General features: G+C 44.4%; 1 protein-coding gene across 1 annotated transcript in view; it reads left to right on the top strand.

Moving 5' to 3' along the window:
* Positions 1 to 1,696: 1,696 nt before the first annotated feature.
* Positions 1,697 to 25,928, top strand: part of CORIN (corin, serine peptidase) — a 149,296-nt gene continuing 125,064 nt past the window's right edge. Inside the window, exons 1-2 of the mRNA XM_055701518.1 lie at positions 1,697 to 1,771; positions 19,451 to 19,595. Of these exons, the coding sequence (XP_055557493.1) occupies positions 1,697 to 1,771; positions 19,451 to 19,595 (220 nt within the window). The remainder of the gene's footprint in view (positions 1,772 to 19,450; positions 19,596 to 25,928) is intronic.

The following is a 25,928-nucleotide window of genomic DNA, read 5'->3' as shown; positions in this document are numbered from 1 at the left end:
GTAAATCCAGAAGCCTAAATCCAGAAGTATGGAAATAAAGATAGCTGGAAGAGAAGCTGGAAAGAAGCTAGGAAGAAGTGTTTATCATAGACATACATAAAGAAAGGCTCTAGATGAGGGGTATCATCCTTACTGATATAGTCGAAAGTGGTGACCAGGGATAGAAGCCATATTCATGTTGAGGGGGTGGTTCACATTTTTCGGGTGTTTTCTGACTCGCATTTTGAATGACAGCATTTCAGAAGCACTGAACCATGCACAGTAAGAACTGGAAGCCTCTCTCTTTTACAGATACCCAGCCGTGGTGGCAGTGACAGCTCTCTGGAAGGGTACTGAGCTGCTTCTTTTGTGGTAGCGCCCGATTCTGCTTTTTGTCCCGTTGGCTATGTTATTCCTGGGTGGCGTGTGTGCTCCGTTATGTACTCAGCCCTGGGCTTCAGGCAGCCTGGACACCTTCGGATGCGGATGCAGGGAACAGGGGACAAATACATCGACATGCAAGTCTTAAAAGCCTCATGGGGGTGGGGCACTTGCTCTGCCTTTCGCAGTTTCAGGCGGCACTTGTCTCTTGGCGTCAGAGCTTTGCTTCAGGATGCTTGTAACATCACAGAGACAAACGCAGAGCTCTCAGGTCGCTGGGGTCGGTCACGGCCGGGACGGGCGGGGGGACGGATCCTTCCGCTGTCCCCCGCAGCGCTTCCCCGCACGGGAGGGATGGGGCACGACAGGGTTGCCACCGGGGGGCCGGGGCCTCCCTGCGGGGAAGGAGCTGCAGAAACCTGTCGCCGGCTCCGGGCGAGCTTCCTCCCGCCGGAGCTCCTTCCCCTCCGCTTCTGCCGTGCCGGCGGCAGCGCCCGGCGCCCTGTCAGCCCCTCTCTGGAGACCGGGAGGACGGGGCGGGGCGGGGGCGAGCCACCGTGCCACGGAGGAAAGCCTTGCGGCCCCTGTGGGCTCGAAACTTCCCATCCCGGGGGTGGAACGAAAGCCTTTGCGCGACCGCGACGTAAAATAAAGAGCATCCCGAAGGCAGGCGCGTCCTCCGGCGCCCGAGAGCCGCGGACGGACTGACCCGGCAGCCCGGCCCGGGCTCGCCATCCCCCGCCGCGAACTCCGTGCCCCGAACTGGGCGGGCCGGGAGCGCCGGAGGGTCCGTGCGCGGGGCTGTCCCCGCACCGCCCCGGCCGCCAGCGCGCACCCGGCAGCCCGCAGCCCCCCCGGCCACTCGCCCCCGGCAGAGCCCCAGCGAGCCAAGGTGAGGGGTGCGAGGGGCGAGCTCCGCGGGTTTCTGCCCCGCGCATCGCCCCTGGCTCGGGCTCGTCTTGCTACCTGAAGCGCGGCGTGACGAGACGTCCTTTATCTGGAGGCCGGGCGGGGGGGCAAAGGCTGTGCCCACCTCATCCGCCCCCCCCCGGGGATGGCTTTAGGGCGAAATGAGCAAGTGGGCTGTCTCTCAGCTTGTCCCCAAGGGGTAGAGCCTTGTGTGCAAAAGGGGTGGGGATGTGGCGGCCTTCTCGCCGAGGTTTATTATTATTGGGTGGAGGAGGGGGGAGGGGGAGTCTGCCGAGCAGACAAAATGCGGAGCCCCTCCGCCCCGCAAGTGTGTACGTGCGGGAGGCGGGCGGCCGCGGCTTGTCAGGGACCGAGATAGAGAAGGGGGGGGCGGCCGAAGTGGAGAGGGTTCAGCCGCAGCCGGAGCATGCTCTCCATGCAACAGTTCCCTGCCCTGCCCGCGGAGGAGGAGCGCTACCGGCAGGTCCGCTCCGCCAACCGGGTAAGGCGAGCCCGAGGGCGCTCCCCTCCGCGCGTGGGGCCGCCCGGGGACCGCGGGGACGGGGGCTTGCGCGGGCGGCTGGCTGCGGCGCTCGGCGACCCCCGGGCTGCGGGCGGGGGGCAGCGCGCTCAGGGGCACCGGCCGCCGGGGGTGGCGGACGGGAGGAGGGGACGCGGCCGCCGGCAGCCCCCGTGCGCTGCGCACAGCCTGCGCGGGGCGGAGCGGGCAGGGGGAGCGGGTCGCGGGCAGGGTCGGTGCCGTGTCCCCGGGAGGCCGCGGCGGAGCTGTCCCCGGGCGCTCCCGCGTCGGAACTTAGGCGGCTGTGCGTGTAGGTGAGTCGCAGTGACAACCGGTCGTCGGTAGCGTTTCACGAAGGGCTTAGCGGCGCCCTCCCCCCGGCCCTCTCCCGAAGTCAGCGAGGAAGATCACCGGGGCTGATGTGCCCGTTAGTGGCCGTGGCGCTGGAAGGGGCGGGGAGGAGTCGCGCCGAGCCCGACGGCAGCAGGTCCGGCCGGGATGTGCCCAGAGCAAAGTTTGGACCTGGGCTCTGGCCCGACGGCCGCGGCAGCCCCGCTGGGGCCGGGGTCCCGGGGAGCCGGCGCACCGTGCCCTCGCCCCCGGCGCCGTAGTGCCACCCGGACCAGCGAGCGGGGCGCCGTAGTGCCACCCGGACCAGCGAGCGGGGGCAGGGTTTACCCTCGCGTCGGATGCACCCCGAGGCCGGGTGGGGGGCCTCCTTCCCCTTCCTCCGCCCCTGCCCCAACGCCCTCCCACGGCTGTCCGGCGGGATGGTACCGCTGGCCGCCACCACCGACGGGAGGTGATCATCTCGTGGAGGGTCCCAGAGGCGGGCAGCGAATCCTTGCAGGGAGAAACAGCAGCCTGGGTGGCAGCAAGTGTCAGAGGCGATAGCGCGGGTGTTCGCAGTCTCCCAGCGCACCCCCTGGGAGGAGCGGGGCGGGGGGCGGAGGAGAATCCTTTGCCTGCCCTTATGGGAGGGGGGCTGATGCCTTAGTGCGAACCCGCAGGGTCACCCCCCCCGTCCGCCCTTCCCTCCCCTAGCCGGGGAGCAGGTGTCTCCCCGGAGCGGGTGGCGCTGTCGGCGGGGGAGGCGCGGCGGGGGCCGCAGGTGAGCAGCGGGGCCGGGCTCAGCCCGGCGGGCAGCGCTCCCGGTGGCGGTGGGAGCCCCGCGGCGAGCGAGCGGGAGCGCCCCCCGGGAGGGCCGGCTCCGGTCCCCGCCGGGGTGCTGAGCCTGATGCCGTAGCGCTTGAAGAGGGGGCGCGGGGCTCCCCGCGCTGTCGCACCGATCCGTACGCGGCCGCAATGGCGCACGCAGCAGCGGGTTTCACAAGTTTGTAAGTACAGCAGTATACTTCAGTAGTATCGTTGCTGCACTTGTCTTAAAATGCAGGATCATTGGATGCATTTCGTGGCAGAGGATTAATTAATTAACCTTTATTTTAAATTATTAGCAGCCTGGCAGAGATGGCAAAACTCTTAAGTGAAATCAAATATCTAGAGCTTTTAATGCATTCATGGGGTCCCTTGGGAAGGTTTAGCTTTCAGCAGTAAAAGATATGGGAATGGACTTTTCCATATGGCCACATAGACCGTTTCTGTGTTCCTCAAAGTCAGCAGGACTAAACTGTAATCCGCTAGCTTTGTTTTTGTAATGGATGCCCTAGTTGGACATCTATTATAAGCTTCTCAGGTACTGCGACACAGACCGCATTGCATTAGTATACCACTGAGGCAATCCAAACAACTATAAAGGAACAATACCGCGAAATATAGAACCGCTATGCTTGTGTGTCTTCATAAAAACCGGTGACATCTGAGTGTCTTGGACGTCAAGGTTCGGTAGGAAGCTGGGGGCTCCTCCAGGGGACAGGGGAATCCCAAACAATGTCCAAAGCTCCTTGAGAAAGGAAATGCTCACGACCTTTTTTCCCTCCTCCATCTGCCATTTATAGGGTACCCCAACAGCTGGGTTCTTCTGCCCATGGGGAAGCTCGGCTTTTCAACCTCACATGTAATTGTCACTCAGCACACATTTTTTAAGGAAGCCACCAGTACTCATTTTCTTGAGAAGGCTCTCGGGGCAGTGAGCCAGGCAGCATAGCTCACTCACCCAGACTAGAGGAATCTACTTGCGCCCTATTAGTATCTTATGGGACCATCAGGACAAAACATTGTTTTTCCTCAGTCTTTTGGAGCTGGGACTATAAAATACTGAAGAAAGCATTCCCTTCCTTCCCAGAAATCTTTGCTGGCACTCAACTGTGTGCTTGTGGTAGATAACTTGAGTGTGCAGTGAATCAAAAGTACAAGATGCTTTGAAACATGTCATGATTGGAGGTGTTCTATAAAATGTGCAATGCACACAGGGAAGTTTAATATATCTGTATTATTGTTTAACTGTTAATTGTGTATTAGATGATGTCTGCAGATGGAAATGAAAGCCAGGACTGTTAACAGTGCCAGTAATTATTTTAAAATGCAGGCTGACTTGAATGTAGGAGGTTTGGGGGTTTGGGGTTGTTTTTTGGGATTGTTGGTTGGGGTTTTTTTTATTTGCTAAGCTCATACACAGGTTTAGGTCTTAGCACTCCACTCCCTCAAGGAACATTACTGTCCTGCTGTTATACTAAGTCCATGTATGGCCAGATGCATAATTTCTTGTCATTACTTGCATGGCCAAGTGAGGATTGCATGCAAAGGCTGAGGTGGATAAACACCCAGACAGAAATCTCATTTACAAGGGGAACAGTCCTTCCAGGAGAAGGCAGAATATGCAAGGGAATGTTGGGATGGTTACACCCAGCAAAGAAAGCCAGCAGCTCCTGCTCATCACTACTCAACTGCTCTAACAAATTATGAACTCTGAATAAATCCTTTGCACACAAGGGGGAAGACAGTGCTTCCATCGGTGTGGCCTACTGGCTGTTGGGGCTGCGTGAGGCTCTGCCACACTGAGGTCCAGCAGATTCAGGCCACCCCAGTACATCAGGCACAATATAAGCACTACAGACACTCCCTTAAGAGATGGGAGCTGTGGCTTTGACCCCACCTGGACCAGGAGGCTGTGGATACCAGGTCATCTGCTTTCAGGCTGAACAGCAAGCTCGCTCTGTGACGCAGTTACACACAATGGCACTATTTCGTGGTGTGCCCAGGTTTTAAAAGATGGCGGCTGCCACCACATTGTGTAGGAAGAGTCAAATCCTGTCGGCGTGTTAGGTATCCTCAGCAAATACTTCCAGGCCAGATGAACGCCTTGTTTCTGAATGCCAGCCCGGGTCTGGCAGGGGTGGGTGTCAGGCCACTTGCAGCAGGGCAGTTCTAGGCCCTTCCCAGTGTGGCAGCCAGACACCTCCTGATTTTTAAATGCCTTCAGGATGAAATAGTTAAGCAGCAGGGCTTGGGGGGGGGGGGGCAGTCTGGCTGCAGTTTGAAATACTGATGTTTCTACTCTGCTCAGTTTCTTTCCCTGTCAAAATGAAACAGACCTCGTAAGTGGCAGGCTGGGTAAGCACAGCTTTCCAGCACCCAGGGAGAAATGTGGGTGATAAACTTTTGTGAAGTGACGGATTTTCACAGCAGGACAAGGAAAGCTTAAATCCTCCTTGGAAAGGTCTTCACACACAGAACCTCTGAAGACAGTGGCCGGACAGGCTCCAGCTTGACTACCCTCATTGCTTCTGTATTTTTAATCCTAGTGACCCTTCCACAGCCAATTTTCGTCCTGTGAAGGTGTGTGGTTTGGTCTGGAACTGTCCTGCGCCGCAATCTGGGTGCCAGGGCATGGAAGTCCCTCTCCACCTGCTGGGATCCGTACCTGGGGGGTTAGTGTATGTGTGAGGTGGGCCCTCGCTTCCTGAGACTATATGAGGAAAAATGGGGGGGGGGGGGGGGGGGGAGAGGGAAGGAAGAGCGGCAGGGCCTCGCCTAGGTGGCCGCCCCCGCGACTCACGCCGCAGCCCCGTGCCCGCCGCCTGCCCGCTCTCCGCGGAGGCGAGGCGCGGGGCGGGCTCCGAGCGGGCGGCCCGGCCTGCCCCCGCCACAGCCGCGCTGCCCGGCGCCGCAGAGGGCCGGGAGGGGCAGGTTCGCCGGTGCCGTTCCCGGCCCGCAGCCCCGCGACAGAAGAACATGATGCCGGTCGCATCCCTTCCCGCTGTCCCCCGCCCCTCTATAAATAACTCTTGCGGGGCTGACCCGTCAGATTCCCTCGGCAGCGCGGATCCCCTGACCCGGGCCGCCTGCCGTGGAAAGTCTGAATGCAGAAAATACCGCAGTAAAAATAGCGCGGCCGGGTAGCCCCGCCGGCCGGTCCTAGCGCCGGGGCCCGGCGGCTCTGGGCACTCCACCGGCCCCGGCGTTGCCCCCTGCCCGCGGCCCTGGCGCCGGCTGGCGGCGCCTCACGCCCCGGCCCAGGCGCAGGCGGAGCCGGGCTGCGCCCCTCGGCGGTGCGCGGACGAGGCCCTCCCGCCCCGCCCCCCCCTGCGCCCCCCCTGCGCCCCCCCTGCGCCCCCCCTGCGCCCCCCCTGCGCCCCCCCTGCGCCCCCCCTGCGCCCCCCCTGCGGCCCGGTGCCGGCGCGCCCCCGCCGCCCAGCCGTGCGTTCCGCTCTCCTGTTTTAACCATCAGGTGGAAGCACAGCTCGTTTCTGCTGCTCAGCTGCGGAACAGGTAGCTCCCTTCCAAGCGGCGTTTTTCATTTCGGCTTGCCTTTTAAATCAGCGAACATGAAAGAAATGGGGATAATGGTTTAGTATCCTAAATATAAAAATAATAACGAGACAACAAGTGAGCAAGAGCTTGCCCTTTCAAGCAAGAGATGGGAATCTTGCTACCTCTGAAGTCTGAATTAGATGTCATTCCATGCCTACCTTGGGCAGAAGACTGCTCCCCTGAAGGGATAGTTTCTCCTCACCTGTGCTTGCAAGCCGCTGTAATTTGAAGCAGTGCTTGTAATCATCTGTGTGTGCATATGCTGCTATTTCAGGTTGTTTCACCTGCAAAATCTGAATATCTGGAGGTCAAAGCCAGCGGCAGATACCAGACAGCGTTGTCTGGTGGCTGCTGTGACTCCCGGCGCATCCATGTTGCAGTTCCTGGCTCCCAGTGCCGCTGGAGCATGGCCCGCACTGGGGGCTGGGGTGGTGGGGTGGCCTGGGCTGGTAGCCAGGCCCCTGCATGGCTGCCTGCTCACCCCTTCCATCCTGTGGCACCGGGGCAAAATGGGAAGAATAAGACTGGGAAAGCTTGTGGGTTGAGGTAAAGGCGGGGAGATCACTCACTGATCACTGTTGTGGGCAAACCAGACTCGACTGGAGGAAACGCTTTATTACTGATTAATCTATATATTTATTTACTGATTCAGGTATCATGAAACAAAAGCAAAAAAAAAGAAGCAAGCATTAAAACACTTGGGGAAAACACCTCTCCTCGCCCATTCCCAGGCTCAGCCTCACTCCAGACTCCTCTGCCCTTGTTATCCCCACATGTGGCACTCCATCCCTTCAGCGAGGCAACCAGCAGCAGAGAAGGGCATCTCTGCTGCTCCTTCCTTCTCACTCCTCCTCTGCTCTGCCGTGGATCCTGCATGGGCTGCAGTCCTTTGGGGAGTATCTGCTCTGCCACAGAGCACCTGCTTCTCCTCCTTGGTATTTGTGCTGCCGTTTCTCACTCTTTTCCCATGGGTAGAGACCCATGTGGTTTTTACCCTTTCTTAAATATGTTTTCACAGAGGTACCACCAACTCGGCTGATGGGCTCAGCAGTGTCCTTTGGTGTGGAGCCAGCTGGAACTGGCCACATCCAGCATGGGACAGCCCCTGATCTCTTCTCATGGAGGCCACCCCTGCAGTGCCCCCACTGCCAGCAAGCTTGCCACCAACACCCAGTACAGATGCCCGTGTAACCAGGGGCAGAATTATTTAGAAGCCACCTCATTACAGCCTCAGCTTGGGAAAGCATGTTTGCTCACAACTGACCGAAGTGGCAGTGTTACCTCTGTGGTTGTCTGCTTCCCTGTCCCTCTTCCCTGATCCCCAAATCAGGAAGGGATGAAATGAATCCAGTCATCTTTCAGTTCCTTTTCACCGCCTTCGTCATTAGAGTGGAACCTCTGCAGCGTCTGCTTCTTTGGGTGCCACACAGTTTATAATTCTCTATTTTTGTCAGTAGTATTGCCAGCAACAGTTAGTTTTTAGTGTGTAGCCCTGAGAAAGTGAAAAGAGGCTGAAAATCAGATACCATCAGAGCTGCTTTGGAATGGTGAAGTTTATGCTTTGATGATTCAAACCCTGCCCTCGTTTCAAAGCATGTTTCCCATAACAGTATGCTTCTGTGGGACCCCAGCCTTTGCATGCGTGTTATATTAATACATACTGCTTTTTTTTTTTTTTTTTTTTTTTTTTTTTTTTCCAGAGACTACACAGAAATTAAGACAGTTTAAAAAACTTTTACTGATAGAATCATCCGTGGGGGACAAATCCTGTAAACCTGTGGGAAAAAAGACTGTCAGGTTGCATCCTTGCAGGTGCTTTTCCTGGATCCTGAGGCTCACTTTTTCTTGAAAAAGCAGCATTTTCTATATTGAACATTTAAGTCATCTTCACCCAGACCTTAAGGGAAAGGAATTGAAGGTAGACATGAGTTTCCTTCTTTGGGACAGCATCAGACTACAACTATTACAACTCACGTGTTGTAGTTCAGAGAGAGTTCAAGGTCAGTGCTGAGTGGATGGTGCTCATGCTTTGGGACTGGCTGGTCAGTGATTGTCAAATCTTCTCCAGACCTGTGATACTCAGTTCTGCCATACACGGAACCTAGTCTTTTAAAAAGTAATGTGTTAGAATCTTCCACGTCTGATCTGTTTGATACCAGAGAGATTTAACGTCACAGTGATTTAACAGTAATAGTAATTGCCCAGAGCAATTGCCATTGCTCGTCACCTCAGAGAGCTTCTAGTTTCAAAATAGCCTGAACTGTCACTTGGGCGTTCCTGAAAGTTACTTGAGAGCATCTCAGACTCAGGAAGCATTTCCTAGGAAAAGAGGCTCTCTTTTTTCCCCCTTACTGCCTCTGAACGAAGCAGTAAGAAATCACGTGCTCTTTGCGTTGTTCATCTCATTAGATTTCAGAAAGCAGTTAAGGGCATTCTCTTGGAAATAAAACCACTGGTAGCACCGAGGAGATTTCCATCCCAGGTCTCTTAGACCTGAAGCTCTGCATTCATGTAATAATACAGCGTATGTCTCTATTATAGTTATGTCTGCTCTGGTCTTCCATTGTGACACAGAGATTTCTTCCATTGCTCCTGCCTTCAGTGTCAAATCTTTTTCTAGGCAGATTATTTTCTCTATGTTAAAATTATTCCAGAACCAGTGGAACCTGGAGATTATAGAAGCAGAACATACTGCAGTTGTTAGGCTGTCCCCAACTTCCTGCATTTTCTCATCTTCAGAAATAAAAGGAGATGGCTGAACCCACCTTGCTTTAACAGCCTGTGCATTTTTGCCATCACACAGCGTTGAGGGACAGATGTTGCTGAGAGAGAGCTTGTTGTTTGAAAGATGCTAGTTCTGCACACATACAAATATTGTCTGAGTGAATAATATATCTGAAAGAGTATCAGGAACTGTAGAGTAAGCAGCTATCTTTCCCCCCCCTTTGTTAATTTTTTTTTTCTCCTTGGTATTTGATTTGTAGCAACCATGTAACAAAAGAATTAAGTAGCAAATGTCTTTTTTAAGCTTGGGTTTGTCCCTGCTCAGCCATTTCAAAGGTGTAAGTTTAAATAATTTGTAGTGCATGTAGACAAGGTTGGAAAGGAATCTGAAATGATGATTGAATATAAGTTACTAACAATTCTCTTTCTCCCTATAACGTTGGAGTATGTGGAATAGTGTTGATAGTGGTCTGGAAGGCCTAAGAACCCAGATGGTTTCCGTTTACTTTTTCCTCATCACAGATAGGATTATTGTGTGACTCCTGGAGATTTCCAAAGAAAATGTGAATGGGAGGAAAGCTGACATCTGTTCTAGGGATGACAATTAAATTAAATAGTCGTAGCTATAAATACAGTGGATTTTTTCCTTCTTTTACAGAATATTTCACCAGATTGCTATTGTTTCAGTGACTTAGATGGAAGTTTTTATCCCACAAATCCTTCTGTGATCAATAAAGCTTTGATCCTATATCAGAGTCATAGTCAAATGCATACACCAATGTAAGTGCCTTGTTAACCCTCTTAATCTTGAGTTTTCTGTATCAGTTTATTGCTTCATAACTTCAACAATAATGAATGGGTTTAATCTCTAGTCAACTCTTCAGTTATTTCTGTCAAGATGTCCTGGTAGTTTCAAAAAATATCCTTCTCCTTCTCTGTTTTCTGCTACTGAAACAAAATGGTCAAAGATGGCACATTTCTGAACAATGTGGTATCCTGCTGAAACATGAATGAGTGACCTCTAAATTTTATAGGTAGTAGGTTATTGACCTGTGTAAGTCTATTTTCATCTTTGGGAAGAGGACAAATAAATATCCAGCTATGCTGAACAGATGAAGCTTTGCTTTGACTCTAAACCACGACCTTTCCTTTGATTAACATTGCTACTGCTCTTATCCTTGGTCCAAGGGTTAGTATCTTTTTATTCACAAATCAGAAAAAAGTCAGTAGTGTAAAGCTAACATTACACATTCAAATCCAAAATTTTAATGTCTTCTAGGCAGACATTTGTACTGTAAGAGTAATCTATACATTTTGGAGAAAAATGAATAAGAAATACAGGAGACACAAGGAGACAAATGCTTCTAAGAAGATTACTGCCATTTATTTCGCTTACATTTCAGTTTAGCATCCAATTCATGTCATTGAAAGCTTCTGATTTTAGATAGGTTAATTGTATAATCAGTATTGTGCATGGCACATTTATGATGCACTGGTCACCTTCAAGTTCAGAAGGCTAAGCCTACTGATCAGGCATTAATAGGAAAAAAAAAAAAAGGTATGTCTAGTTATGAGGTGTAGTTGCCTTGTGTGGAATGGGGCTTCTGGTGGGATTTCTGCACAGGTGGTGATTGATACACTGAACAGGAACCACAAAGCAGGCAGGATATCTTTTTGTCCCTTCTATTTTTCCAGGTTGGAAAACTGATCTTAGGAGAAGGTTTTCCTCCACCCCCTCAAAATGTTTTTTCAGAATCTGTTTATTTTCACAAATTAGTCCACTAAGACTTTTTTTTATGGTTTCCAATTTTGCTTTCTGGTGCTAATGGCTCTTTTGCAGGCATCCACTTATTGAATTCCCAGCAAAGCAGGAGCCTGAAGGTAGTGCTGTGTTACTCCCCTGCCTGCTGAGTTGTGATTCACAGCAATGTATAGCCAGAGACTTGCCATTGCTGCTTTACTTGCTTAGCAAACTTCAATGCAGCAAACATCTGGCTAGCCAGAAAGGCATTAGAGTGGTCTCTGGGTGTGTTTGGAAAAACAGCATGGCACTATTGAATCTTCCATGAGTAATTTTTGCAAGCCCTAGAAAATTACAGAAAACTAGTAACCCCCCAGAGCATAAATTCTGCATTAATTAAAGATTAATTTCCCCAAAACACTTTTCCGGTTCCTGCTGAAGTATGCTGAATGGATGTTCATGTTCTGGTATTGAGAAATATCAGATAATGCTAACGATAGTCTAGTTCTTGAAATCAATGTCTTCCACAGATGCTCTGGTTTTTGAAAAATCTTTTCTGTCTTCCATATGTTTACTTAATCTTGCTCAGCTTATGAGACACGGCAATATCACACACCTTTGCCACCAGCTGTTAGTAATAAAGAAGAGAGAGTTTAAAGAAGTAGTAAGTTTGCCATCAGCTGAACCATTTCTTAATCTGTAAGTTCTTGAAAATTCAACAAAGTTCCATTGCAAATATGGAAAGCATCCATTGTAGTTGCAAGTTTACATCAGTGAAATTATAAGTAATTGTAAATATGTACAATATATAAGTATGTAAACAATTAACATTTATGTTAAAGTGGAATCATTATTCAGCAGCACTTCCTTTGGAAAAGGAGGAGATTCAAACATAATGTTATTGAAAGGGTGACACTACTGTTCTCTAGTAGTGATCAATATCTTCCCCCCCCCCCCCCCCTTTTAATTCAAATTTTGAAGAGTGATCAGTACTGACCCTATATGATGGCTAAATGTTTTGTCTAGTTCTCATTTTAAATGGTGTGGAGAGCAATTATTGGTATGGCACCAGGTACGTGGAATCAATGAAAATCCTTTTTTTTTCTGCTTCCACACCTTTTGATGAGATGTTAAGCATAGATACCTGTAACAGAGAACCAAGGTCAATAGTTTGCTCCTCAGAGCTCCAAATCTCCCAGCCATAGTGCGTATGTCTGAGTGACCAGCTTATTTCCACCTCCCTCAAAGCCTTCTGCAAGGGAAGAATGAACTAAGAAAGGGACGGTGCACCAAGCTAGCTCTCTTAACTAAGCATACGCTGTAAGGTAGCGACTTGTTGGACACTGGTAACACCACTGGCAGCACAGCATTATCTGTCATCCCAGATAAAAACAGATCTGGAACTTGGTGTGTTGGTGGCTCTGATAGCTGGTTTTACCTCAGCTAGAAAGTTCAAAGTGGGGGTGGGTTGTGTCTGAGGGGTCTGCAGTCATGCTGTTTGGACAGCACTGTAGGCACACTCCAAAGGAGATCTCACTTGGCAGGCAGCGGTGCAGGCTCTCCAGCACAAAGATAACTGGAACACCGTAGCTGTGTTCGGGTTTTGTCCCAGCAAACTTACCGCTGGCTCTGCCCTAAACTGAGGCTGGGTCAGCATCACAACTGCATTGTCACAGAACTGGGTGAGACGTATCTGAATGTCACCTTGTCTCTTCTGAGCTTCTCCTGTGTATCTCCACAGTTTCTCGGTTCTAAAGTTGTCTCAGTGGCTCAAAAAATGGCTGAAATTATTTTTCAGGAGTGAAGAACTCCAAATTTGTGAGATGGAAATGAAAGGAAGAGTATCACATCGACATTCATGAGTCTGAGTTGGTGACTTCTGGTGATGCCTGGTTTGGATTTTTACTACACTGTGTCTCATGCTGGATTAATAACAGCTTGAAAGGTCACTTCAACAGAAGAAGTGGCTGATGGGTCTCTAGGGTAGTCTGAAAGGCAAAAAATCATCTTACTTTATACACTGTGTCTTCTGCACACAGAAGAAACATCACTGACACAGTTATACTCTACTTACTTTAATTGGAAATGTAAGTCAGGAAAGTTAAATGTTTCAGGTTTCTGTTTCAGCCAAAAGAATCTTGTGGGACATGGCATCTAGCACCAACCAAATATTTCTTTTGGAAAGATGTGCCCAACTTTATATGACGTTTCCCTTACTGGGCTACTGTGTGTTTCGGATTGGTATGGTGACTCAGTATGTTTATATTTCAGTGCTTAAAACAGGGGTAAATCAGAGTATTTTATTTCATAGATGGGAAAGGAGGTCATCAAAATAAACTTTGAATGAATTATGTCAGCAATTTGTAATTTGGTTCTGACGATATGGAATTTCCAGGGAGAAGTTACAGGATTACAGTGAACTTGAACTATCAGGAGAACTAGTGTATTTCATTGTGAAAATCACAATTCATGTGATAATAACATGCTTCTTATGTTGGCTGCCTTGCTGTATGAAAAGTGGGGTTTTTTTTGCTCCCCTAAATTGCACTATTTCCTTTCAGAATAATTATGGCACTTTTGTTCTTAAATTCATGTACACTGGAATTTGAGTATTACTTGTATTTGCAGACAAAAGCTGCTTTAGTATCAGTTTCTTATGCTGCCTTGACATTCATTCTTCAGTTGGTCCATTTCAGCTTGGCTTTCTGACTCCTGTAACACTGAAAAGGAAAGATTATGCAAAAGCTTGTTTCCAGTTACTTTTTGCCAGTTCCTGTTTTTAGCATGTGACTTTGCCTGTACATTTGGCGGATTTATCTTGCACTTTCTACTCGTTACAGTGGCTATTAAAGCATGGTGTTACCTTTTTTGGATGATACAGTAGTCAAATAGAAGCGCACTGCTGACTCCCAAATTTTCACGTGAACAGGACAGAACTGATAAAAAATGAAGAACATTTGCAGCTCCTGTTACTGACTCCCAGGTCTTTGAATATTATGAGTCTGTCAAAAGAGGCTGTAAGAATGACTGTGTTTAAAGTTATACACACATATATATATACACGCACATATATGCTGTGGTGTGTTCAAACATTGACACTCCACATGTTCAGTTTTTGCTCTGAACCATGCAAACTGGGAACCATCTTCCCTTACAGGGAAAGGAAAGCTGGAATGGCCGGTGTGACTCCATTAGTCTAGAGCTTTAAGACCCACATCATGAGAGCTGGTAAAACCACAGGAGCACTGATTCAACATTCGAAGAGGAACAATGTCAAGGATACGGAAAGAACTGCAGATAGTTTTCATAATCGAACGTATTTTCCATACATGAACTATTGCTTGGCTGGGTAGCGGATTCCTCCATGGCAGCATGAGGACTTCTACAAGGCTACGTCTTTACTGCCCTCTAATGACATCCTCCCTGCATGTCATGGCATTGTCTTTCCACTTCTTTCCAGCATAAACACGACATACTACTTTGGTGTAGGGTTTGTTCCAAGATATTTTGATGCTTCTGATCCAGCAGTTGTCTTCTGCATTTCTTTATAGAGACTCATCATGCACAGAAGATACTGAGAGTAGGCTGTTAGCCTTAATGATATTTCTTTATTGGGAGAACATCTGTTAGGTTTGTGGTGACAACAGCAGGAGATATTTTTGTAAAGTGCTTATACCATGATTCAGGCTGCTTTATAGACCAGTAACTTATAATTTTTGTGTCTAAAAAGAAAATTGAATGCTACCATAGGCTTTTCACATATAAATCTTAACATAATCTGTCATTTATGTGCTTTAATATGACAGGCATGTTATGGAAATGACACCCATGAGATCAAATTTTCCCCACATCTTGCAGAAGATAAGCTGTGAATTTTGGTCCAATGAATTTTTAGTCTTTCAGTAGTAAGATGAAACTTTTTTTTTTCTATCTTACTTTTTTCTGCCTCTGTGGTTTCAGAAAATCAGCTGTGAGCAGTCTGATCCAGCAGTCCTAGATAAGCCTAGGATTTTTTAAAAATCTGCACTGAAACTAGCTCAGAGTTACTGCATTCTGTCTTTCCTTTATTGCAGTCATTACTGAGAGAATGGCACCCAGGTAAGCACTGGTTAATGGAATTTCATTAGGGGCAGCATTTTGTAGCTGTCAGAATAATTTATCTGATGTATCCTCACTATATTCTTGTTTAATACAAAATCTGATTGTATTGAAAGCAAGTAACTTGTGGCCTTAAAAACCAAACGCTGACATTTCCTAACTACGGTGCGCATGGTATTTAATTCCTAACAGTCTTGATTCAAGTTTTCTAACAACAGTGGTAGGAAGGGAACTTGCACCAGTAATCTTCAAGTACTGAGAATATGTTTTGGTCCAGTGCTGTGCTAAATCTATTTTATGCCAAAATCTCCAGCATTTAGGATCAATTTCTTTCAGTCTGCTCTCAAGGATTCTGCATCTAAGTCTTGCCCTTTCCTTGGAGAGGGAGATAAATGTGTGTCTGTGAGGTACCTTAGTCTTACAGACTCAGAGAATGATTCAGAGTAACTATCGACTACAGAGAGAATTGAGGGAGATGGGTTTGTTGTCTTGGCCACTAACCTGGAAACTTGAGGTGAGACAAATGAATAAGCATGTAGCACCCCTGTTTCCTTCTACAGACCCATTCTTCTGTGAACATTCCATTATTTGTGCATTTAGTCTATTATTTATGCCTGTATTTCATTTTTTATCAGAGTTGTGAGGACAGAGTATGTATGAAGTTTATACAGATACCATTGGCATACTAGAGCATTTAAAACTGGTGCAAATATTCTTTGTGTATTGCAATATTTGGTGGCAAGAGGAAAATAAATAGTATGAGGGAATATTTAAAAAGTAGCTATAATGTACATATGTTTACCTATAGGACACTATTAAATTCTCATTGATGATATAAGAACGATTAGCACTATCTTTAGTTTTATTTCATATTCACAGAAATTGAAGGAAGAAGCTCACGTAGATGTTCAAGTGATGGAAAACTGGCAAAATTAAGTTTGCTGCATCACTGATGATCATTTTAAATAGGTTTAGTGTTTTTCATGAGGTCTTTTCCTGTAGAAGAAAAAAATAACAACATGCTGTTTAGTTGCCTATAAATATTTACTTTGCTATTACACAAAACTAGTAATTCATGGTGTTTAGAGAAGCATGTCTTTCACAATCTGACATTCTTTTCTTGAGCAGTCACTGAAAGCAAATTTGGATACAACAGTCCCTTTTAAAATCCGTGGTAGTAAGTTGTCAGTGCGAAGATTGAGGTTTATTGTTGCTTTCAGGAGTTGAAAAGAAAGAAAATGTTACGAGGCTGTCCTTTAGTATGAACGTTTGCCTAAAGTTCCTAGCGTCCACAGTGTCAACAGACTTTACAAAAAATTTCTCACAGAAACGAAGGAACATAAGAAGTTCACGGTTTTCGTTGGCACGCATTAAACGTTTCTCCTAGGTTAGCTCTGAGGCATCTGTGCAACAGTTGTGGTAACTCTGCTCTCAGTTATACATTTGCTCTTGGAGTGATTAAAACCTCATGTATCTCCAAAATACTCAATATCACCTCCTCCTCCTCACAAGAAGAGTCATAAAAATTGATGATGAATACAGCTTCTGTGTAGTTTCTCAATTCTTTGGGAATATAATTTTGTTGTTTATTGATAACATACATTTTTTATTCCTAAGACAAACTGTTTGTGGAGTCAGGGGTCAATATTTACCTTGTATTACACTGCGTAGAGTTGGGCACTTTTGCCTGGGGTTTGCAAAAAGCGTATCTTGATTGAGAGTCATTCCTTCAGGAAAACGAGATGGGTTTTACATTTGTTTGCCTTGAAGAAACTACGAGTCAGCTCCCCAGTGCCTTAATCACTGGGCTGTGGAGTGATGGTCCTGCTTTCTGTTATGTGGCCCAGCAGAACCATGTTCCTTTTTACAGAATACTGGTACTTCAAGAGATGGTGTGCTCTGATTCAGGAGGAGTCTGTGTTAGGTGATTGTGATGCTCTGCTGAGTTGCAGATCTAACTTTTAACTGCTTTAAGCTGAAGAGGGAATTGAACTCAACAGCACCATTTCCTGCAAGAACACTGTAACCACTGCACTGTTGGAAAGGGCAATTTTATGCCATTTATATATATGTATATATTTTCTTTTGGCTGTGCTTTCAAAAGTAGTTATGGCAGCTGTGTTTTGGGAGATCTGTATTCATAACAGAGCTGTGTTATTCCTTTGTTACCTGCGCTTGGACCTCCCGGGGGGCCTAATACAGGCTGCGTAAACCAAAGTTACAGAATTCAGGGAAGGCTGCCATGAGTAGCTGCTAAACTGCTATATTCCAGCAAAACCAGAAGCAAAATTTCAGGCAGACTTTGAAAATTTTAATATGGAAATGTAGGCAAGTGTGGACTGCAGAAAGTTACATAGTCAAGCAGGGATTTTATAAATGTCACTGTATCTTTATCTGTGCCTGGCTATTTGAGGTGTTACTTACAGGGAAGGCCAGTAATTTAGCTGAAATATCCCAAAATCTTGGATTGCAGCATTTGCAACTTCTGAATAAGCTGTTGATTAAGAAAAACACTTCTGATTAAAAACCAATTAACTCTCTCCAACATTCTTTATATTTCTCTTGTTGAGGGAGATGGTGATGATCAGATTACAGACCTTTGTCAACTCACCCAACCTGTACCTTTTCAATAGACAGAGCTACCACTCTTATTATTCTCACCCTGAGCTGGCTGTTTCACATAACCCCACCATCTTTGACTAACAACTTAACTCCTGCTTGCTGGATAAGCGCAGTAGTAGGATGGTGCTGAGACTGAACCACTGGAATAGGAAGAAGTTTATCAAGTGAGATACCACTAGCACCTCACACCATACTGGTACTTACGCATTTTCAATATTACTTGGTCTTTACTTTGAACAGTGGGAAGTAGCAAAAAAAGTCATATGGGACACTGCACTGGATGGGTCTGAAGGAGGTCAGATAACATGTGATGCTTAGCAGTATCAGAAAAGGTACATAAAACAGCACAAAAGCAGTTTTCTTAATTTCTGCTGTCAGTACAGTGTCTGCAGTGTCTAGTAACCAGGGGTATCAGAAATGAGTGATAATTCTAATGCTATCAGTAAGGGAAGTTTCCTTACAGATAGTCCTTGTGCCATGCTGGAACAAGAGACGTTGCAGAATGACGGAAAATTATGCTCTAAATCCCACTTCTGCCTATAGTTTTCTCAGTCAAGGCAGTAAAAGGGGCAGTGAGATTGCTGTGGTAGAAATCTAGTCTCTGTGCAGCAGTTCCTTAAGAAATAGTTCAGCTTCCATTTGTGCCAGTCAGTCTGGTAATGTGTTCCTCACCGAAGGGAATTTACAGCAGAGCGAGCCAAAGGGATAAGCTGCAGAGACTGGTGTTTATGAGACTAATAATATATATGTTGTAGACCTCAGTTTCTTGAGATTCTTTGGGGAGAGGCTGTCAGGGTAATGGATGCATTTACACGCTTGTGTCCTGTCATGACCAACTTCAATGTGATTGATCTTTCTGAGAAAAAGGATAAACTGTTAGTCATTCTTTGGGAAGAAATTGTCTGGTACTGATAATCTTACCATCCAATTTCACCTTATCGTAGGGAAAATTGTAATTATTTTATTCAATTTTGAATAAAGATGTCTTAACTTTACAACATCATTTTCAATCTTGCTATTAAATATTAATTTGGAATTTTGATTTTGTTTCTGTTTAAAAAGTATAATGTTTCTCCAATATATCAGATGGACTCTTAATGGAGTTATGTTTAAAAAAAAAAAAAGAAATACATGTTGAGGCTTTTGAAAGGTTTGAATTTTTTGTACTTTGTGCAGCTAAATTGAATTTGGAAAATTAGTTTTCTCTATTGTTCTATATTCCATTTATGAAACAGAAAACAGTTGCAAACTGTGATAAGTTATAATTTTGTTAAGTACTTAAAAAATGAGACAGCATTATTGTGCATAAGTGGAACAGTCCTTATTGCTTCTATTGTCACTTAAAACAAAGATTATAATAGTTCCATGATGCCTTAATAAAAGAAACTTAAGAACATGGAGCTCTTGAATAATTAGGAATGGATTATTTTTAATTATAATATGAGCTGATTTTAGCCTTATTGCTTAAATTTATTGTGTAGTTAAATTTTTTCAAATCAAATGCCTATCCAACTTCTAGTTCATCAGAAATGTTTAAAAATTTCAGTGAAGCTGTAACTCTGTGGGTATTGGGTGAACTGAACTAAGTTACGGATTACATCAGGCTGTCCACCAGAAAGGAAGTTTACGTACAACTTCTCATTAAGAATCTAAAAGCCATTTATAGCATATATTTAAATCATATAGCTACTCTGTGTAATGGGGATGACTGCTGTTGAAGACTAATTGACACCAGAATGATAAAACTGGGCTCCTTTGTTTTTCAGGTCTTAGGAACAGATGAGGATAATATGGGGGATGGTTGCTCCCAGAAACTGGCTTCTGCCAAGTTCCTTCGACTTTTGCTCCTAATACTGATTCCGTGCATCTGTGCCCTGATCCTTTTGTTGGTGATCCTGCTTACCTTTGTAGGTGAGTGCTAATGGAGTAAATTGACCCTTGTTTAAGTAAGAAGACTAAAACTGAGAATGCATTCTCAAGTGCTAATGTAATTGTGGACATTAAAAATATATCTTAGCCCATCTACCTAACAAACTAATCTACCTAGTGACTTAATAATGTTTGTTGCAGAGAAACAAATATGCTATTTAGATTTATATATTTAAAATGTATTTAAGGTATTGAGGAGGAAACCTTTTCTGAATTTCTCAAAGTAGATTTTTGAGGAGCATGCTACCTTGAGCATGTAGTCATTTTCAGCAGTCATTTTACAAGTACAAAAAGATATTTATGTTAGAACTTCAGATCACTGCCAGTGGAATGGAATATTTATCCCTTTATGTCACACATTGATATGCAAATCTGACTTCTATTTTTAGGTGAGAGTTAATTTATACATAGCCATAAATCTTTCTGAACAGCCTACAAAATATTACTGTTTAACTAAGGAAAAATATGTTATTTTTTTCTAAACATGAAATATGTATTAATACAGAACTCTTATGTTTTGTGGGAAATTGTTCCAGGTACATTGGATGTCAAAATGGCTCAGTCTGTTAACTAACTGTGCCTGTTGCAGATTTAAAAGGTAATATTTTATTACCAAAAATTTTTTTAAAAATCCTTCCCTTTGATATCTTTAGAGAATATCCTAATTTGCTTATATCCTAAATTGCTTCAACTACAACATGAGAAAGACAGTAATGCTAGGTTAAAGCGTTACTTTTTCAGGAAAAAAAAAAAAGTAAAAAAGTTATCTGCTTTCAGTGTTGTGGGTTTCTGGCCTTTTTGCTTCTTTTTTTGCTAATGATAATATTTTCTAGTTGAGCTTCCTTATTAAGAACTTCAGAAGCACATCTGTAACAAGTGGGGTAATGTGTGAGGTATATAGATAGAAATCTGTTTTCCTATTTTAAACCCCCAACTTCTATACACATCATATAATCAAACAGCAAGCACAGGGAGAAACTAAAGATGTTTCAATAGCACCTTCAGCACTGTCAAAATCAAGACAACTTAAATCTGTTTTCTCAATTCAGTCTGTAAAGGATTTACAACAAGACATTGTAGGCCTGTTCTTTTCATTTAGCTTAAGTCAGGGAAGTAAAAAACCCTCAAAGCTAGTGAATGTTATGATTGACAAGTAAGTCTTGGGATGTATCTTTAAACTAAGAACAGTCTGAAGTGGATTAAGATCAAGTAAGTCTGGCAATTAGGAAATATGATGCCATTCAATTTACTTTCCTTATGTTTAGCATTCCATTTGTATCCTTCATATCCTGTGCCCTAGATTTTCATTCTTTGGTGAGAAAGCAGATAAAAAGCAGGTGTATTTACGTCAGCTCCACTCAATCTCCTTCTCTGAGGCATGTATCAACGTAACACTCATTAAAATTTATGAAGTCCACTGGGTAAATGGGACCTGTTCCGATCCTACTTATGTAGCAAAAATCAGGAGTATCTCCTCTTGAGTCAGTGTAATTACTGTAGGGTGAGGAATAAGGCTTGGTGTTATTACCCAAGTCAAAACTGGCAAAGCTCCCTTCAGGATTTTTTGAACTACCATGGTCATAATTTCATATTCTTTCTCAGTTAACAGCTTTCATTTTACATGCATTGATAGGCTAGAAACAAATATATCTGATCACTGGAATTAAATAAACAGATTATGTGGGCATCTCTAAAGTGTGTGTAATATAACGTAGTCTGTTGTGTTTACTGAGAATACACTATATCCAGAATAATAGTTCATTTCATAATTGAATTCTGTTACACTCTAATATTGGTATGATGACTGACAATGTAAGAAATGAGTTGATACTCCTGACTGGCTGACACAAATTATTAGATATAGAGGAAATTCTGTTATTTTTTTCATGAAATGGAGGAGTTAAATTCATGGATGTCGTTATAATATCTTTCGCTGGTGCTTAAAACATAGAGAGCTCCAGTATATTGTTTAGAACCTTATGAACATTTTTTTGATCTGACTTTGGTAACAAACTCATCAGAAAATTAGGCCTTTTATATTTTGCAAGTAAGTATTTTGTTTTGTGTGGTAAATTTGTAGGTAATTATTCTTTTCCTTTTGCAATATTTTTTTAATGAAATGAGGCATATACACATGAAAAAATTTCATGCACCTTAGAACTTTGCTATGCACTTCCCTTACATCTGTTTTGTTGACTGCACATCATTGCAAACTGTCACGCTGAACAAACTGAAAAGTTGGTATGGCTGGAACGCAACAGGTAAAGCAGTACAGTTATATTCTAGTAATAGAGAATATCCTACTTGAGATGTGTCACGGGGCCTATTTTCAGAATATGTCATTAATCAACCTTTCAAAAATTATTTATCATCAAAGTATTCAAGATGCAAAGCCCTTGAAAAAGTTAATTAGAACTGTGTACAAAGAAAGGACAAAGCAGATTATCAGTAGAGATACACATTGTTTTGACTAAAGATAGAAGAGACTTTGATTGTCCATAGAAGAGAACATCAAGCTGAGTTGTTTAGCTTTGATTTCTTTCAATCAAAGAGATTAATTTACATTCTGGCTCTGCATACTCTTCTGTCTCTCACCAGGACTATAGCGTGCTTGTCAACCTGTAGAAGAAAACTTTGTAATGAATGAATGTTGTTTCACCCCAAGCAGAGGCAGTACCAGTTGCTATGAAGGAAGTCTGACCTTTAGACCATGACTATAATAATTTGTTGATTGCCTGTGTTACATCAGAGGTCAGGAGGGCTTAGGAATGCTGCTTCTTTGGACTGTTGAAGACCTAACATGCAAGAACTTGACCATGAAGATCTAACTCAGCAATATAAATTTGAAGGGGGGAGAAAAGGCAAAATTACTGATTTCTTAAAATTTTATCTGACCCCTATAGCCTCCTAATAAGACTGGTCCATAATTTTTTCTGGGGATTATAGTTAGTATCGTACAGTAAATTTTTATCACTTTCCAGGAAAACAAACAGTACCTGAATCCATGGTTTGAATAGCTAGATCTTTCTTTAAAATGGAGGGAGGTTAGATCACCTTCAACTTATGTCAGCATCTGTAGTCTATGTCCCATTTTGCTTACACTGAAAAGAATCCTTAAGTCATGAATAGTACGCAAACATTACAAGGGTGAAAATTAGCATGTTTGTAAGAATGAAAAACCTCTGGCATTTTCATTCTTTTCCTTGCAGACAGGAAGTGTTCTAAACCACTTGAAACACTGTTTTTAAAAACAAGTCCTCCACAGCTGGTGAGCATTATACTAAATCAAAATTTTTTTTGATTGTACCATAATTGCTTACCATTACCAGTTATTTATCTGGGAAAACAAAATGTTTTATACTTACAGTTCCACAAAGGAAAATCAATAATATTTATTTTATAGTGATAAATGCATTCTGTGGTAGATGTCTCATTCCTCTCACTCCTTCACATCAGTATCCTCAACTCATACTTATGTGGTCTTCTACCAGCTCCTCTTAACAGCCATCCAGAACCAGTGCTTTGTCTATTGTTTTCTGTAAAATTCAGAACAAGCCTTGTGATACACATAAAGAACGGATTTTGGGCATATGATCACACTGCAGGACCACATCAAATAGGCCTGCCTTTCAGGCAAACAGCATACCCTCTTATCTATGCACAATGTTAGGCATTCATGCATTTTGCAAAGTGTTATTTTAAGAATCTGTTAGTCTGCCAACACCGGTGGGAATGAGGATTACAATTTAAGTCTCTAAGATGCACTGTTGACTATGGATATGTGAGTATTTGAGGTTTCGGTTCTCTTACCATCCTTGCATTATCAGCATGCAGTGTTTATATTTTGGCTCTGACATGTATTTTGAAATTAATTTTGGTTCTAAGTGTTATGTGATGTGTTGTATTTAGCATTTTCACCTTACTTGCCTTAAAAACAAAGTTCTCCCCAATAGTTGCATTTTTATTATCCTTGTATAAGTATGAACCAGCCTGGGCAGTTCTCAAATCATTCTGTCTGGAAAATCTGTAGCAAGATTCTGTCCACCTGAGAGATGCTGTCAATGTTTTTGCATATCACTGGTTGAACAATTATTATTACTATTGTATTATCTGTGAGACCTGTATTCTCCATTCCCTTCCCCTCCTGAGAACACAGGAGGAGCTGTGTCTCCTTCACAGAATAAACATCAGGAAAAGTACATCACAGTAAAATTGCTTTGTGGCTGTTGGATCTTCCGCTTTCTTAAGATGACATGCACGTGCCAACATTTCTGTATCAATTTGGGAGCCCAACTGTATTGGAACTTTTTGCCGCACAGAAGAAGTTAAAGCTGTAGTGCGTTATACTCTAGAGTAAAAGGATCTTTCTCTCTGAACCATTTGGAGATGCTGGTAGTTCTGCAAGTGATGTTGAGCCTTGAGGCGTATGCCATGTCCTCAAAATCTAAACTGACTAGCAGCGTGGGGATCTAAAAGTTGTAATTGTGAAAACAACATGAAACATAAACAATTCCATTGTTAATCAATGGCAGTATTTGCTGTAAGACAGGTGCTCAAATTTAGGAGTTTAACACTAACATATAAATAAACCACTTGGTCTTGGGAATTTTTCCGATGGAAGATGGTAATCATCAGGTAAACGATCTGCCAGTTCTTTAATTTGATCTTGCCAAAACAGCTACGTTACAGCAAATGTCCAGAGTGTATCCCAAAGCAGCCTGTGTTTCACCCATCTATAAGAACTAATTTAGTCTAGCAAGCCTTCTTTACTAATACACCTGGGATGTTGGGGGGGGGGGGGGGGAGCGAGGCGGGGGGGGGGGGGGGGGGGGGCCGGGAAAGATGTGGTGAATACAGCTCCAGGTCAGGATGTCTGCTGTGAGACATCACTGAGTTTGACGAGGAATTGTTTTTGTGATCTAGAGAATAACAATGAAAGCCTGGCAGTCCACCCAGCACATATGGGCAGAAGGTCAGAGTGACTGAGGGATGGATTCGGGTGTAGCATGATTCTATCAACATGATTCCCAAGGAGCCCATGGTGCTTTTATTCATTAGCCAATGCAAAGTGAGTGTTTAACGCAGGCACTGAGTTCAGGATTTGTTTCTGAATTGTGATAAAGCCATTATGTGTATGTTACATTTAATTTCTATAGGCTAAGAAAAGCTTTAGAAATAAAAATTTCTAGTTACATGACACATCGTGCTCAAGAGACAGGAAAAAAGAAAGACAATAGTTAAGATTTTTTTATTAGACCACAGTGTTTGACTGTAACTGGGAACTTTCAGGCAACAGCAGCTGTTAATATGAAAGATAGCTACTTTGTTCCGCTCCAGCCCTTTAGTATGAGCCTCATGTTTTTGCTGAGACTTCATTGCCTGAAAGCCAGAAGTTGATGAAAGGGAAATCTCTCCTTTCTGCACATGGCCTTAGGAGCCTGACTGTCCTACAGCTTCTTTAAAAGATGCATTCCACAAAGCCTACTTTTAGTTCCATTTTATCTGGCAACTGATCCATTATTTGCATAAGTTACCCGTTGAGTTGAAAAAAAATAAATTACAACTGACCTCCTTTTTGGCCCCTTGGCCAGCTGGTAAGCGGTTTAAGGTGATGTCTTTACTTGGCAGGAGGAGCAGGATTATGTCTGCTACTGAGCTCAAGAGATGTGAAATGGTTTGGTATGCGGTGGGACCTCCGTATTAGCAGTGATGTGCCCATTTCTTCAGAGCACAGGGCCACAAGAACAGACCCTGCAGAAGTCTCAGTGGGTATGTGCTGGCTAGTTACAGTAGTGAAACAGTGTTTTATTCCCTGTGTAACTGACTCATCCATTACACATCCTTTGGTAGGCTGCTTTGCTCTATTTCATTAGCTTTTTAAACAAACTTGGTCTTTTTGAGATTTCCTGCTGTGAACTTCTAGAAATCACCCACAGATTGTGCTGCCAGCATCTCAATTTAATAGCTTGAACAGTGTGACTATTTCTTAGATCTCATAACTGTCCATTTCAGAGCTTTAAATAAAACATTAATTTCACAATAGTGAACAGCAACTGGAAAGTGATCAGTGAAACTGTTGGCAAAGCATTGCTTTGAACCAAATGAGCCTGGTGCCAGTTCCTCATTTTTGTACCAAACACAGCAAAGGCCAGCATGCTGTATGTTTCTGTCATCTGGACATGTCCAGCTGTAGCTGGAGACACAAGTCCAAAATGGTTACAGCTATTTCTCAACTAATTAACTACCTGGCTTAAGATTTACTATCTGTAGCTCTATGATTTACTGTCTATAGGTCTGTATGAACTCACATCTAAA

The sequence above is a fragment of the Falco cherrug genome, chromosome 1 (genome assembly GCF_023634085.1).
Source record: "Falco cherrug isolate bFalChe1 chromosome 1, bFalChe1.pri, whole genome shotgun sequence".
In the NCBI taxonomy this organism is placed as follows: Eukaryota; Metazoa; Chordata; class Aves; order Falconiformes; family Falconidae; genus Falco; species Falco cherrug.
This window is presented reverse-complemented; position numbering and strand designations above follow the sequence as displayed.